This window comes from Pelodiscus sinensis, chromosome 6, assembly GCF_049634645.1.
Source record: "Pelodiscus sinensis isolate JC-2024 chromosome 6, ASM4963464v1, whole genome shotgun sequence".
In the NCBI taxonomy this organism is placed as follows: Eukaryota; Metazoa; Chordata; order Testudines; family Trionychidae; genus Pelodiscus; species Pelodiscus sinensis.
In genome coordinates, this window is record NC_134716.1 from 29,100,915 (window position 1) to 29,118,160 (window position 17,246).

The 17,246-nt window shown below is 42.2% G+C and overlaps 1 protein-coding gene across 6 annotated transcripts in view; it reads left to right on the forward strand.

The window, feature by feature from the left end:
• The window catches only part of SPATA6L (spermatogenesis associated 6 like), a 57,852-nt gene that overhangs the window by 4,456 nt on the left and 36,150 nt on the right, over nt 1-17,246 (forward strand). For 4 of the 6 annotated variants that reach the window (XM_075931630.1, XM_075931631.1, XM_075931635.1 and 1 more), the window contains exons 2-5: nt 2,757-2,894; nt 5,791-5,839; nt 6,010-6,051; nt 13,263-13,387. In XM_075931630.1, the coding sequence (XP_075787745.1) occupies nt 2,757-2,894; nt 5,791-5,839; nt 6,010-6,051; nt 13,263-13,387 (354 nt within the window). Of the gene's footprint in view, nt 1-120; nt 726-2,756; nt 2,895-5,790; nt 5,840-6,009; nt 6,052-13,262; nt 13,388-17,246 lie in introns of those variants that run through there. The other 2 variants (XM_075931633.1, XM_075931632.1) reach the window with 2 other exon arrangements.

Sequence of the window (17,246 nt, forward strand, 5' to 3'; positions counted from 1 at the left end):
GGTGTTTTTCCAAAGTCTAAACATGTTAGAAATTGCCTAATCAGCAAATAATCTCTCTGGGCTGGAAGCTTCAACTCCCTTCTTCCCCCCTTCAAAAAAAAAAAAAAAAAAAAAAAAAAAGGCAAGTGGAAGGATGCATATTTGGGGAGTAATCTTTGGGTTTTTTGAGGACCTTCCCAGCCCTACATTTCTATGATTATATTCACACCCTTCTGTGGATGTCTGCATCCCTGCATGGGCGTTCCATACGCTGCAGGTGCCACATCTGGTACCCACACAAGATAGGCATGTTACTCCCACCAGCTCTACAGTCCGGCCCCAGCACGCACGCGGGTTGCATGCAGCCGGCTCTGGGCAGGTCCCCAGGGCACGCCTGCATTCCGCCCCCAAGCATCGCCCGGGGAAGCATTCCCCTTAGCCCCGCGCGCAGGCAGCCCTATAGCCTTGCGCGCGCCTCGCTCCCAGGGGGCGCGCGCTGGCCGCCTCCGCGTTCCGAAGAGGAATGTTGGAACGTTTGAGTCGCCACAGCAACGCGACGCTTCCCCCCCCCCCCCCCCACCCACTCTGGAGAGCTGCTGCTGCTGCTGCCGCCGCGCTGTCCGCGGGTGGTCTAGGCAGAGGGGCTGGGGGTGCGGCCGGGCCCCGAGCGGAGCGAGCCCCCCCCCTCCCCCGCTGGGCGCCCCGGGATGCCGCTGAAGGTGGTGGTGGAGCTGCAGATCCACGCGGTGAGGCGGGTGCGGGGAGCAAGGGCAGCGATGGGGCGGGAGCGGCACTTACAAAGCTTCCCGCGTGGAGGCGACAGCACAGAGCCCCGACCTGCAGCACCATGCTGCGGCTGCCCTGGAGAAAAAAAAAAATCACACCCCATTTCGCTGCTCCTGTCCCCAGGGGCTCTGCTGGCGCGCTCCGTGTTAGCTCTGGCTCCGCTTTTCTCGGTGGCACTTAAAAGGAACCTGCCTGTTTAAAGGATTCTATGGGGTGATTTCGAAATAAATAATACAGACTCTGCAGAGCGCAGCCAAGTAGCATTCTAATGGCTGTTACATGCATTCACTCTTCAGCCCTGAGATATATAAAGGATGGCTCTGTGGTGTACACTGGCTGTCCTGTCGGAAGGGAATTGCATAAAAAGGTGCATTCTACATCAGGGGAAAAAGGGTTGAATGGAATGGGAGTGGTTACGTAAAGGTCTGGATTCAGTGTGTAATATTAATTATGCGACAACCTTTTTAGGGATTATTGAGTCAGTTAATGGTCCGGCAAGAGCAGATAATTATCTTTTGTATAGTGGTTTTTGTTGGATGTGCAAATAGTTATTTTTAAAGTTGCGCTTATCTCTCAGCCTTTGAATTCCCTCTTCTGGTCTCAGATTAAAATACTTTAGTTTCTGTTCAGTAAAATGTTAAAATCAATTACATTTGATTAGCATGAATACAGTTACTGAAAAAGAGAACTCCATATATATGACACATAAAATGAGAAAATACACACCCCATTAAACCTTTTTTTAAATAAAAGGAACAAAACTCAAGAAAACATTTTGGGCCTGCTCACACAGGCCACTCATGGGTGTTGTACTGCAGTGTGGATGTATTCTTAGCCATTTTTGAAAATCCCATTCCAGAAGCTTAGTTCTGTCCTTAGTTCATAGAATTATAGAATCATAGGACTGGAAGGGACCTCAAGAGGTCATCGAGTCCAGCCCCCCGCCCTCAAGGCAGGATCAAGCTCTGTCTACACCATCCCTGACAGATGTCTATCTAACCTGTTCTTAAATATCTCCAGAGAGGGAGATTCCACCACCTCCCTTGGCAATTTATTCCAATATTTGACCACCCTGACAGTTAGGAATTTTTTCCTAATGTCCAATCTAAACCTCCCCTGCTGCACTTTAAGCCCATTACTCCTTGTCCTGTCCTCAGAAACCAAGAGGAACAAATTTTCGCCTTCCTCCTTGTGACACCCTTTTAGATATTTGAAAACCGCTATCATGTCCCCCCTTAATCTTCTTTTTTCCAAACTAAACAAGCCCAGTTCATGAAGCCTGGCTTCATAGGTCATGTTCTCTAAACCTTTAATCATTCTTGTCGCTCTTCTCTGTACCCTTTCCAATTTCTCCACATCTTTCTTGAAATGTGGCGCCCAGAACTGGACACAGTACTCCAGCTGAGGCCTAACTAGTGCAGAGTAGAGCGGCAGAATGACTTCACGAGTTTTGCTTACAACACACCTGTTGATACGGTTATATGGTTATAACTTCTATGGGTGTAACAGAAGATGGAACTGGACCCTATCTGGCACCCTTGAAAACAGTGTCAACAGAGAAGCCCAGGGCATAGGTGTTGTATCACCTAAGCTATGTTTACACTGCAGCTACTCTGCGTCTTTTGAGTGTGCCCGCTATTTCGAAATACAGTATAACAGACTTGCTATTCTGACGTCCTTGTGGAATGAGGTTTTTATAGGGAGTAAGGGACATTTTGGAATAGTGATTTAATTTGAAATAAGTGCTATGTAGACAGCGCCAAATTTTGAAATAAGTTATTTTGAAATTGACTTGAAATAAGCTATGCAATTTGCATCGCTCAAATTGTGTAGCTTGTTTCAAGGTCCGAGTGCAGTGTAGACGCACCCCTGTTTACCACAGTGGTGCTCCCTGCAGATTGTGCTTGAGGCATAATTGGTGCAACAAAATGGGAAGGCTGCCTTAAAAGAATTCTGATCACCACAATTGTTTTCTTTCTTTCTTTCATAAGGTCACTTGCCCTGGTGTGTTCCTGCCAGAGAAACATGACATTTACCTCAGTGTCTGCATCCTGGGCCAATACAAGGAGACAGAATGCCTTCCTCCAATTTTCCCGCTCTTATTTCATGAAAAGATGTGGTTTGAAAAGGTGATTCTTACTTTTTATGTGCTTTGACAAACAATTCTGTATAATCCCAGAAACGACATTAGTTGTGTTAGCTCTCCTGCTTGGGATTTGTTTGGTTGTGATCCCATTTCTGTGGAAACAAAATAACACCTCCATGAGGGGATGACTATCATCTGATTTTCATGATACTGGCAGGCACAGAATTAAGATAATGACTCAGATAAAATGCTTTAACCAGCATTTTACATACCATTTTAAAATTTAAACTAACCAAGAACACATGCCTTCAGCCTGAATTTCTTTGGGAGTATTTGGTTTGGCTAACCTAAAATGTTTATAAAATAAATACTCTCTCTGCTCATTGGCTATGATATTGATGAATGGTAATTTATACTTTGTCATGGTTTTTAAAAATGGGTTTAGCACATTTTGGTGTTGTCCATAGTGACAAAAAAGTTATGTTGAAACTGCTATGGGTATCATTATTTTAATATATAAGTAGACAGTTTTTAAGAGTACAGAGCACATCTGTTGCCCTTATTCTTTCCCTAATGTCTCTAACTGTGCTCTGTCAGGAGAATCCTTGCTTTTTGCAAACAGCTTTCTATGTCTCTGTTTTCATAAATAACTCTTTTCACGTGTCTCATAAGATTCCACTTTGTAATGCAGGGGTTTTCAAACTACGGGTCGTGACCCAGTACTGGGTTGTAGAATGTCAGACACTGGGTCTCCTTGCTGCAGGATGATCAGGTGACCAGTGGGAGTGCTAAGGCAGACTACTTGTCTGTCTTGTCACTGCAGACTGCACTGAGCCCCAGAAACAGCTGGCAACAGGCCCGGCGTCTAGGCGAGGTGTGGGAGTTGAGGGGAGCACACAGGGCTCCATGCACTGCCCCTGCCCGAGCACTAACTCCGCACTCCCTTTGGCTAGGAACCTGCTTCTGGGGTGCAGCATGCTCTGTGGTGCCAGGAGAGGCAGGAAGCTTCCCTTAGTGCCCTTGCTGCACCGCTGACTGGGAACTGCTCAAGGGAAAGCCCCTCCTGCCACAGTCTTGCCACCCCCAAAGCCAGAACTCCCGGCTATGCCCCAAATCTCTGATCCTCAGCCCCACCCTGGAGCCCACACTCTCGGCAAATTATGTTGGGTTGAGGGCATCAACAATTTTCTTCTACTACTGGGTCATGTGAAAAAAAGTTTGAAATTCATTGGGCTAGATGATCTCTTGAGTTCCCACCCAGTCCTACATTTCTGTGGTTTTGTGAAAATCAGCAAAAAATTATTTAAGGCTTGGTTAAAAGATGACTTAGTGGAGATATGGGCTACGTCTAGATGACAGGCTTCTTTCGGAAGAAGCTTTTTTTGGAAGAGATCTCCCGAAAAATCTTCTTCCGAAAGAGAGCATCCCCATTTGCAAAGTGCATCGAAAAAGCAATCTGCTTTTTCGAAAGAGAGCATCCGGACTGAATTGATACTTTCTCAAACGTAAGCTGTGATTGCTATGGACAGAATGGCCACCAAGGCACCTGTGCTTTTCCTCTTTCTTCTTCTTCTGAAAGAACTCCCTCTTCCCCGTCCACACACGCCTTTTTGCGAAAGAGCTCTTTTGCAAAAAGGCTTCTTCCTCATAGAATGAGGATTACCAATGCCGAAAACCCCCTTTGTTCTTTCGATTTTCTTGCAGAAGAATGCAATTGCAGTGTGGATGTTTCTCAAGTTTTGTCGGAAAAATGGCCGTTTTTCCAACAAAACTCTGTAGTGTAGACATACCCATTGCTGATCACAGCTACTTGAAAGCGTTAAAATACTAAGGCTACGTCTACACTGGCATGATTTTCCGGAAATGCTTCTAACGGAAAAATTTTCCATTAAAAGCATTTTCGGAAAAGCGCGTCTAGATTGGCACGGACGCTTTTCCGCAAAAGCACTTTTTGCAGAAAAGCGTCCGTGCTAATCTAGATGCGGTTTTGCGCAAAAAAGCCCCGATGGCCATTTTAGCCATTTAGCAAATGATTTGTGCAAGAGGGCTTTTGCCCGAACGGGAGCAGCACAGTATTTCCGCAAGAACACTGACGATCTTACATGAGATCGTCTGTGTTCTTGCGGAAATTCAAGCGGCCAGTGTAGACAGCTGGCAAGTTTTTCCACAAAAGCAGACACAGCCTAAGAGTTAAATCCTAGCCCTATTAAAGTCAATGGCAAAACTCACATTGACTTCAAAGGGGTCAAATTTCACCCCGGGAGGCAAAGGAATCTCTTTTAGGGTGGACCAGGAAATTGTGTCTAGGAGCAATGGGGTGAAATTAAGCAAAGTAAAATGTATTTATATTTGTTTAACGTTCATAATTATATTTTGATTTTATGTACAGTCTGTATATAAAAAATGGAAATTACATAATAACAAATAGGATTGTCATCTCAACCCTCTGAACTCCTCGCTTGTCTATATAGGGTTTGTCCTATGCTTCAGGATGATGACAGCCAGGGCATTGATTATTCTTTGTGGGTCGAGGCCCTGGGTTTAATCAAGAATCCTGTATTTTCAAAACAACTGTGCCACATCCACTGTTTCTTCTACTAGTAGTACTATACTAATGTCAGCGTACCCTTTAGACTCACTTCTGAATCTGACTCAGAGGCTGCAGCGCATGAAATTTTTAGGTTTACATAACTAATATTTTCAAGACTTTTTAAACAAATTGTTACAATATTTTACAGTTGACATTAGTAAACTGTAGCAGCCAGTAAAATATATAGTATTTCCCCAGATTGGTTAATTTGTTTGCTTGGTTAATGACAACATAGTCTGAAATAGGGAAATACTTGTTGACTATATAAGCATGTTCATAAGAATGCCAGATTATAAAAATGCCCTTTGTATTATAAAGAATTAATATTCTCCGCATTACTTTCCTGTAGGTATTTGATAGTGCTGTTGACCCTGCTGCTGTAACAGAGATGCTTGAAAGTAAGTATAATTGAGAGAATATTCAGAATGCATGAATAACTCTAGACAGTGTAGTTGCTCCAGATCCATTCATCCATCCATCTTTATTTTTTATTGTTGTGCTACAGGAGTATTTTAAATACATTATAATTTTTCAGCTACCTTGACATTATTTATTTGTCTTCTTTTAGGCAATCTAACAACATTTGGATTAATTCAACTAGTATCTTCAGGTAATGGGCTGGTAAATATTTTACAAAATTGTGTCCAATTAGACATTGAAAGGAGCATCCCAGTGGGTATTAATTTTGAGCTTTGCTTTGCCTTTCTTCCTATCTCCCATCTCATCTTCCAGGGGGCTTCAACTAACAGCTGTCCCAACCTCAACTCTGCATGAACTGCTTGATTGTTAGAAATATTCAGATTGCTTTACTTTCCCTCCATTCTCGATTTTTTTCATCTCTGTTGCCATTATTGTTCATCACTGATATTTAAATATAACATGAATAATAATAATTTAGAGTTCCATTTAATAGATAAAGAGCATTGGTTCTATAACATTTTTAATGGTTTTTATAAGTGGACACAAGGTGGCAGAATAATCCTACTTTTTAAGTCTCAAAGGGGAAGCCGTGTTAGTCTGTAACTTCAAGACAGACCAAAAGAGAAAATAACAGAACTCCTCTTGTTGTAACCTACAGTCCACAACTCAGACCCCTCCGAAGTATTATACACAATCTACAACGCATTTTGGAAAATGATCCCTCACTCTCAGATGCCTTAGAAGAAAAACCTATTTTTGCTTTCAGATAACCCCCTAACCTGAAACATACTCTTTCTGATAACCATGCCATACAACCACATCATAAGCCTCCAGGAACCCAGCCCTGCAACCAAAAAAGATGCCAACTCTGCCCCCATATCTACACTGACGAATTCATCACTGGAGCAAACAACATAAGCCACAAAATCAAAGGGTCATTTGACTGAACATCTAGTAATTTGATCTACGTCATCAAATGCCAACAGTGCCCCTCTGCTATCTATATTGGTCAAACTGTACATTCTCTGTGGGAAAGAATCAATGGACACAAATCTGCAGGTGGCGGTCTTGTCACAGGCCAGCTCCTCAAGCCAAATACACAGAGAAAGCTTGAAATTACATTACATACACAAATTCAATTCACATGCGAATGGACTCAATCGTGATTTAAACTGGTGGGGACTCTACCATTGAATGTGCTAACAGCTTTCTGAGTGGTATCCTTCCTGTCTTAGCAATCTATCTGTTGACTTTGATCTTTATCTGCTTAGGTTTAGCACCCATTATCCAGATACTTAAAGAAAAAACAGGAAGGGGGGTGGGAGACAGAGCATCATTCTCTCCCCTCCTCCCCCCTTTCCCTTCTCCTATTTATTTTGAGTTTTCATATCCCCTACTCATAACTCCGGTTATCTGAAGAAGTGGGTTGTGCCCACGAAAGCTCGTGATACCATCTGCATGTTTTGTTAGTCTATAAAGTGCTACCAGACCATTTGTTGTTTTTTTCTTTAAAAACAATGAGTAGTCCTGTGGCACTTTAGAGAAGGAGTGGGCAGTAATTTTCAAAGTGGTCACACCCCACCTTGGAAGGGCGGTGCCTCGGGTGGAAGGGGCTGGACCTTTAAATAAAAGCAAGTGAAAGGGCTTGAGCCTCCCCTGCGACTTCCGGGCAACACAGCGGGGCCGGGAGCTGAAAACTCTTTCAGTTGCTTCTATTTAAAGGGCTCGTGCCTTAGCAGCTGCTGGGAAGGCATGAGACCTTTAAATAGAAGTAGCTGAAAGAGCTCGCAGCTCTCAGCCCGCCTAACACATTGCCTGGGAGGCGCGAGTTCTTTCAAATGCTTCTATTTAAGAGCCTACCAGCAGGCGCAAGTCCTTTAAAGTATTCATGCCTCCCTAGCAGCTCCCAGGCTATGGGCTAGAGGCATGGCCAGGAGCTGGGAGCTGTTCTATTTAAAGGGCTAATGGTAATGGGTTACCTGGCATCTTTGGGGAATAGAAGCAATTGAAAGGGCATGTGCATCTCAGGCTCCCAGGCAATTCGTTAGAGGGTGGGGCCAGGAACTGTTGTGCGGGTCGGATTGAAGAGCTAGGCAGGCCAGATCCAGTCTGCTGACAGGCTCTTACCCAGCCCTGCATTAGAGACTTACATAATTATATATATTATCATGAGCTTTCGTGGGCAAAACCCGAACCCTGAGCAGAAGTGATCTAATATGGAACATTTGTATATATGGTAAAAATCACTGGCAGTTTTCAGTGCTAAAAAATACTGCTCTGTCACTATAAAATGTTTATATTAATTTATATATATAATTTTTATATTAATCTGTATGTGTATATGTATATATCTATATATTTTACTGGTGGATTTGTTAGGAATATTCAAATTAATTTCTTTCTCCAGATTTTCTCATCTCTGTCACTATTATTGTTCATCAATAATATGGAAATATATCACAAATAATAATGTAGAGCTCTGTTTACATGATTTCACGTTTCAGAGCTGAGCTGTTTTTTGTTGTACCCCTGCAAAAATATGTAGTTAGACTTTTTTTACAATGGGAAATTTGTATCTTTTCCACCAATTAAAATATGATCAAAGGGATTTTGCTCAACTTTTAAAAAATCCAAATGTAATACTTGTTAGTGAGACTAGCACTGACTCCAGTTTGTCTTGTACCAGGGTCAGCATCAGTGTAGTAATACTGACAACTGACATGTTTTATATTTTCTAGTGTAAACAAGGCCCCAAAGGGAGTTTTAAAGAGTTCTTTAAGGATCTTATTCTTTATTACCTTTTCTGAAGTTGTCTTTCTTTTTGACACATAGTTGTGCTAACATCAGAGCTGGAGGTCCGTATCACTTTCATAAGGACAAACTGCAGGGGTAGCCCTCATACTAAATTTTGAACAAAAATTGTTTATAATTTTAATTTGACATGATACATCTTTCTGTGGTTTCTCAAAGCCTTGGCACTTTCCATGAGAAGCCTGATGGCACACTTGAGCAAATGAGAAGGAGCAGCTGCTCATTAGACAGAAGTAAAGGCCAGACTTTCAAAACCCGCTTAGCACCTAGTCAGGAGCGGCCCGAGGCTGGCTGCGGAGGCTGGTGCCCTAGGCGGAAGGCGCGATCGGCGCTCCCGCCTGCACGGCTGTCAATGGCCATGACGTCATCATCTGGCGCCCGGGCTGGCGGCACCCTAGGCAACTGCCTAGTTTGTCCAGGTTCACGGGCCACCCCTGCACCTAGTAGATCCCAGTGTGGTCATTCAAAACGTTGAACACTTTAAAAATCTGACTGTTTCATTGATGTGTCTGTTTAGGAGCAAAGGTCTTTGAAAATCTGGCCTACGGCCTTTCATGAAAACCGATTGGTGATACGCTGCCTTTGGAGAAAAGTCTGATGTTTAAAGATTGTCTAAGGGTATATCTCCACAGAAGTTCAAATCCTGAGGTTGGCCCATGCCAGTTGATTTGGGCTCATAGGGCCTGGGGTAAGAGGCTGCTTAATTACAGTAAAGATGTTTGGGATTGGGCTGGAACTCAGACTCTAGGACCATTATAAGATTGGACTGAGTCTGAGTCAGGTCCATCGATGGGAGCTGGTGAAGGGGGCAGTTGCCCCAGGGCCCAGCAATTCAAAAGAGCCAGGGGCTCCTGGTTGCCACTACCACAGGGATTGGCTGGCACCCCACGGCCTTTAAATCACCACCGGAGCACCGCGGTGTGTTCCCAGTGTCTCTCAGGGCTGGTTTTGTGATGGGGGCTAGAGGCTAGTGTGTCATGCTGAGGGCTGTCTGTCTCCAGTCCCGCCCCTTCTGCCCAAAGACCTGCCCCTTCCTGGAGTGCAGAGCTGGTCCCCCTGCCCTGTACTGTGCCCTGGGCCCTGGCAAGTCTGTCGGCCACCCCTGTTCTGAGTGTCCACATCACAATTAAATAGCCCCTTAGTCTGAATCTTGTGAGCCCAAGTCAGCTGGCACAAGCTAGTCACAGGTTTCTAATTGCAGTACAGACGTACCCTAATTGAATAAGGCTTTGTCCTTAAGTCTTATTATAAGTGGGCCAGGATGCTTGCCTCTGAATGTCACAGAACCCATTCAAGCAGGGGCTAGCAACTTTTGTGGCAGGTATTCAGAACCCGTCTTTAAGATAAATTTGCAGGGTTGCTACTTGAAGCCCATAACTTCATGGACTGAAATGTGCTTAACACTGCAGCAAGTTTAGTTGCTGGTTACAGGAAAGCTATGCTTCAGTTACAGTATAGCAAATGGTGCGTTACAGTCCATCTCCTCATTAGTCTCCTATGCTGTGGAAGCAATGTAATGAAGGTGAAAAACGAGTTGCTTACCAAAGTGACCCTCGTCTCTGAATATATAGCTTATATAATGCCACACTGACCCTTTCTCCTCTGCTCTGCTTCAGAGCTCAATGTCACTGACTTCTACAAATAGAGAAAAACAGGATGGTTAGAAAGGTGGGGATATTTATACTCTTAAGTCAGTAGAATTCAGGACTCAGCAGGACTCAAAAGGATTCCATGGTTGGATGGCTAGGTGTGTGACTAGGTGATGTGGCGGTAACGGGGGGGGGGGGGGGGAGAGGAGAAGGAGGAGTACATTCAAAGAACAAAAAGTTACTTTAAGTATCCTCTATTGTTTTTCCTGTCTTCACTTCGCGATCAAGTAATATCTTAGGGTGTGTCTAGACGTATAGGGTTTTGTTGACAAAAGTGGACTTTTGTCGACAAAACTATACCTGCGTCTACACTACCACTGAGTTTGTCGACAGAACTCGGCAGTTTTGTTGATGGCGATAAACCTCATTCTAGGAGGAATAACGCCTTTTGTCGACAGAGTTCTGTCGACAGAAGGCGCTATTGCATCTACACTGTCCTTTGCGACTACACTGTCATGTCGACAAAGCGGCTTGCTTTGTCGACAGAACTGGATCTGTCTGTAGTCTAGACGTACCTTATAGTGGACCAACTTCTGCTGGTGAAAGGGTCAAGCTTTCGAACTCTCTTCTTTAGGCCTGGAGCAGGTAACCAAGTGTTTTGAGATAAATACAAAGTGTGCCAGGTTGTTAAGCATAGGAGACCCTTTAAAATGAAGTGGGCAATAAAGGATTAAGTATAAAGAAACCATGGCATGTGTGTACCTCTTATGCTTAACAATCTAACCTTTTATTGCCCATTTATGCTTAACATTCTGTCCCACCTTGTATTTAGCTTAGGCGTTCTGGTTACCTGCTCCAGGCTACAAGAGTTCGGTATAACTTGAAAGCTTGTCTTTTCCACCAACAGAAGTTGGTTCAGTAAAAAATATCGCCTCACCCACCTTGTCTTTCTCAAATGCTGACACCAACACACCTATAACAATGCAAATCACTTCATGATGGCACCTATGCTGAACAAATATAAAAATGTAAATACGCATCTGATGAAGTGGGTCTTTGCCCATGAAAGCTTATGCCCAAATAAATTCGTTAGCCTTTAAGCTGTCACAGGAATCCTTGTTGTTTTTGCAGATCCAGACTACCACGGCTACCCTTCTGATATTTGAACAATGGACATATGATTTTTATAAGCCTTCTACGCACATTTTTGATTTATTTCATTTGAATAGACAATTAATTAATTAGGTTAATTAGTAGCAGGCACCGAGTTTCAAAAAAAGTAAAGCTTTCTCTAAATACTAATGGATTATGAGATAAATCATAGTGCCATGAGGATATTGAGAAAACTCCCAGTGTATGTCAGTGGGATCAGGTTTTGCTACTGTATAGATAGACATTGACACTGAGTATATTCTGGAAGGGTTATCCTATGTAAAGGCAAAACTTTGGATGCTTTTTTCTCCAAATCACATCAGTGAGATTGATGGTGCTCAGATCTGCTAAGCTAGGGCCCTAATAAAGGAAAATCAAAGGCAGGTCTGAATTTGATGTGCTCTGCAAAGTTGCGCTGCTTTGGAACTTCCCCACAATACATATGGAATGTTTGTCTTTGAGGTCATTCACTCTTTCCGATCCCAAAATAGTTTGGGGCACAGGTGACAAACTGAGTCTTAAAGATGGCATCAAGCTCCGATGTTGCTGTGCTAAGCCTAGTCCTTCATTACAGATGGAGGAGTAAATGGACTCTCTCCCCTCTGCCTCCTTCATTTCACTTTCAAGATAGAGACATTAATCAAAAGCAGAGTAGTCAGAGCAATGGAAATGAGACTAACAAGTCATTTGATTTCAAAGCAGTTATTTTCTCACTCCCTGACATTAGAAGTATGACCTTCCTGGAGCCTTTTTCACAAATTAAAAAAAATAAGCACATAGGAGAAGAGCGTTCACTGACTATCAGTGTTTCTGTTGTTTTCATGACTCTGGCTGCTAAGGGCGAAACTGAGGGTTTGGGCGGGGCAGTATGCTAAAGAGGAGTAAGCTGCTGCTGTCCTAAAGCTACCTAAATGGATTCCCAAAGGGCTTGTGCGCCTCCTCATACAATCTCAATTCAGATCCACAGAAGATACCACCCTTTCTGATTCTCAGTGACATTCCTGCAGCATGCCTAACCCAAAACCCTCATGTAGCTCTGACTGCGTCAGTTCTCAGTTCTGAGAGGGTCTCCTGGGGTGCATCTACACAGCAGGGCTTAACTTGAAATAAGTTATGCAAATTTAGCTACTTAGCTCATTTTGAAATGACTTATTTTGAAATAGAGCACTCTTCCTCTGACTTCCCTTCCTCCTCATACAATGAGGCTGTGTCTACACTGGGCCACTTATTCCGGAAAATCAGCCGCTTTTCCGGAATAAGCTGCGAGCTGTCTACACAGGCCCTTGAATTTCCGGAAAAGCAACGATGCTCTACTGTACAAAATCAGCCGCTATTCCGGAAAAACTATTCTGCTCCTGCTCGGGCATAAGTCCTTATTCCGGAACACTGTTCCGGAAAAGGGCCAGTGTAGACAGCCCAGTAGTCTTTTCCGGAAAAAAGCCCCGATCACGAAAATGGTGATCGGGGCTCTTTTCCGGAAAAGCGCATCTACATTGGCAACAGACGCTTTTCCGGAAAAACTGAAAACGGAATAGTATTCCGTTTTAAGCATTTCCGGAAATTCATGCCAGTGTAGACACAGCCTGAGTGTTACAGGAGTTGGAGTAAGAAGTCCTCCTGCTTGACAGTATTTTGACATTATTTTGAAATAACTGCCTGCTGTGTAGACATGGACTAAGTTATTTTGACATAACGCTAGTTATTTTGAAATAATGTTGCTGTGTAGACGTACCTCTAGTGAGCCAGGTAAGTCTTGCACACTCTGCAAAGGCCTTGAGGCAGAATATGTGATTTACAAAAAAATTATTAACAACCTTGGAAATATATTTTCCTTTTTTCACTCTTTCAGTGGGGAACAGTCTCGCTTTTTATGAAGAGAATACTCGAGATTTTCTCTTCCCAGAGCCCAAGCTGACTCCTGTGTATCCTGGTGGGGTGAGAGAGTTATTAATGAAAACGTCTCCTCGTTTCCCAGTAAGTTATCTCCAAGTGGGTGTTTGGTGAAAAGAAGAAAGTGGTGGTGGGGGGGAAGGATGGGGGACCCTGGCTTATAGGCTAGTGTAACAAGGTGTGCTATTTTGTGAGGATCTCAGTTGGAGACATGAAATTGGACTACCCTTGAACAAAGACCTGCTCAAGTATTGTGTATGGCTCTATAGCCTCTTGAAAAATGTACCAGGAATCTACTAACTGAAGATTAAACCTACTAGTCAGAGGTCAGTGTAAAAATTGGGGAAAGGAACCCAGGAGCCCATCCTCAGCTGCTCTGAAAGGGTAGGGGCATTGGGTAAATTTCCAAGGTGCTCATCATTGCTGTGCTTGAGGGCACAATCTTTCAGAGCTGTTTACAAACATGCATGCACAATCATTCACACATGTATATATATATGTGCACATACACGCATCTCCAATTATCTTTTCAAGAGTGGAGTATGCCCTTGTAAATAAGTCCATTGCCTGTCTTTCTTGCTTCTCCTAGCTTTCTGAAGCAGAAACAAAAAAGGAAAACATTAACAAAATTCTCATCAGTTTCATTGAGAATGATTGTATTTTTCAGGAGAAGCAATACATTTGACCATGTTTTGTTAATTTCATTCAGTTACTGCTTGGGAGTATTCCTACAGGCTCAAGATTGCACTGGTTCACATTTAGAAAAATATTTTCATTACCATAGGAATGTAATTGTTTTTAAATTAAATTCTGAATAAATAGGTGGTTTAGGTTTGCACATACCAGGGACATTTTTCTACTTGCCATGGGCAAGTTCTGCCTAATACGGAGAAACTTTAATGGCACCATTTATACTTATAACACCTGAGTTACTGATGAACATTTAATCCAGTTTTCTTTTATGAGAATGGAATATTATAAAACAATATAATTAACATCAGCTACATGTGTAGCATTTTATCTAGTGTGTTGGGTAGGTCAAGGACAGATTGTCTAGAGATGATCATGTTAAGTATTTTTCATGTTGTGTTAGAAATTGGAATATTTTATTAGGTTGCCACAGTAATGAGAGAAGAATAATTTTTCTCTGTTAAGGTAATCAATGTTTCATGTAACAAACCTTTGAAATGGGTTTAGATTAAATAGCATTTTATTAATCTCAGCTTCCTGATATCCCCTCTTATTGAGATTAAATAAAGTAAACTACCGTTGCCTTGATTGAGAGTTAAATTCCTATATACACTTACTTCATGATATTCTGTTTTTTATTCTTCCATAGTCCCGGTTTGAGTGACATCTACTTTAATTCTGCAATTCAGCAAAACAAGGATAATTCTGCTCACTTATTTTCTACTAACCAACTTGCTCATGCAATATTTTTTATAGGGGACAAAGAGTCAAAACTATAATCCACTCTAAAATCCTGGTAATGTAGCTAACTCATCACTTAGAATATTAACATTATTCACAGTTGCAACAGATTCTTTTCCAGACATCATCACTGTCTCCATTTGTAAGTCTACTGCTACTGATATTCTATGGCTCCTCTTCACATCTTCCCATCTGCCTTGTAGAGCTAGTGCTGGAACTTGATAAGAAGTGTACGGATTGCAAGGATTGATTATGTAAAAATAGCCCATTGCATTTCTTTGTGCTAAGATTTCAGTGTGGGCAAAAAATAGAATGGAGCATTATATTTAATCATCTAAATTGGGATTCCATAATACCAGCTAAGATTATAGCTAATAGCTAGGCTTTGGTTAATGTTGTCTTATTAAGAGTAATTCTGTTAATTATTGTAATACATTACTGTATTCTTGATACCATATTCATCTCTTTTGTTTTCATCCTTAATTTTGTCATGTTTATAATCCATGTGATATTTTAGGCTTATCAAACTATTCCTATTTGGTGTCTGCTATGTCTGATTGTTTCTGCTAACAACATATTCATTTCTCAGTTTTAGCTAGCTTGATTTTCTGTGCTCAGACATATGCTGTTTATAATTCTCTGCAGAGTACAGTACATTTCATACTATGATTGTGACATTATTCACTGTTACACTGATGATACATACTGCTCAAGCAGTGCTCAGCTTCAGTGGCCTTCTCTCACTCCCCTTTATATTTTTGACAGGATGATTTGGTGACTTACAAAAATGGATGAGTAAACCTTTTGTGTCCTAGCAAAGCAAAAGTCAAATGTGTTCCACTGAGGCCTCCAAATTTTCAGTCACATTATCAAATTCCATGTTATAATCCTGACTCACTGAAAGTCTTAGTTCATAATTTGAGTGTATTTTTATACATCATTTGAATTTTATATTGATACTATTTGTTATGTAGCGATTCAACTTGCAGGCTGAGTCATGTGAACATTTCACTCATCTGAGCAGTGAAATAATTGCAGCTGCTAATATGATTAAGGCTTGCAGAATTGGGCCCAGAATGTGTCCTTTCGTATCTTTACTGCATTTCATGTGAGCCCTTTTCATAGGAATTTCTGTAGCCAAGTGGACTTTCTCTGAACAGAATCTTTGGATATTGAGATTTTCCTACATGCTATTGTTAGATTGCTGTAAATCCAATGGCTGTGTCTAGACTGGCAATATTTTGCGCAAAAGCAGTTGCTTTTGCGTAAAATCTTGCCAGCTGTCTACACTGGCCGCTTGAATTTGCACAAGAGCACTGACTTTGTAATGTACAAAATCAGTGCTTCTTGCGCAAATACTTTCACGCTCCCGCTCAGGGATAAGCCCTCTTGCGCAAGAATATTTGCGCAAGAGGGCCAGTATAGACAGGCACCTTAATTTTTTGTGCAAGAAAGCCCGATGGCTAAAATGGCCATTGGAGCTTTCTTGCACAAAAGTGTGTCTAGATTGGCACGGATGCTTTTGCGCAAAAGCACTTTTTGCGCAAAAGCATCCTTGCCAATCTAGATGCTCTTTTGCAGAAATACTTTTAACGGAAAAACTTTTCCATTAAAAGTATTTCCGCAAAATCATGCCAGTCTAGACATAGCCAATGAGTACACCAAATGTAGTCCTGATTTACAGCATTGTAAATGAGAGCAGCATCATGTCCACTCTGTATCTAATCCAACTGCTACCCCCCTTTAGGTATGTCTAGACTACAGGCTTTTGTCGACAGAGGCTTTGTTGATAGATACTGTCAACAAAGCTTCTGTCAACAAAGACCGTCTAAACTACAGCCAGTTCTGTCAAGAAAGCAAGCTGCTTTGTCGACATGAGAGTGTAGATGCAAAGGATAGTGTAGATGCAATAATGCCTTCTGTTGACAAAACTCTGTTGACAAAAGGCGTTGTTCCTCGTAGAATGAGGTTTACCGCCATCGACAAAACTGCCGAGTTCTGTCGACGTTATGTCGAGAGAACATGGCGGAAGTGTAGACACAGGTATAGTTTTGTCGACAAAGTCCACTTTTGTCGACAAAACCCTGTAGTCTAGACACACCCTTTGTGAGATTTTGCTTGACTGACAAGAGAAATATCAACAAGTAAACAAGCATTTTCCTATGTGTAGCTGTTCCTAGGGTTTCCCTGCAGAGATCTCTCTGTCGTAAACTCAGGCTCCATGTGCACAAAGCCTCTGTCACCTAATTCACATACTGGGGAGAGCCACATCTGCCACAGTGACTTTTTAGGAATCCAGCAGCATCTCCCTGAGGGGGTCTACCATCTGCTAATAGGGTAGATTAACAAAAGGATCTTGCTACTACATTATAGTTTGATACTCCTAGACTGTCAGACTGTGTAATAAAGTACTTGTTGTGCCATGCTTTTACAGTCAACATGAAATATTTGGAGATTAAATGCAGTAAAGTTATGTTAGTACAGCCTTATAGTTGCACAATTAAACCCTCAA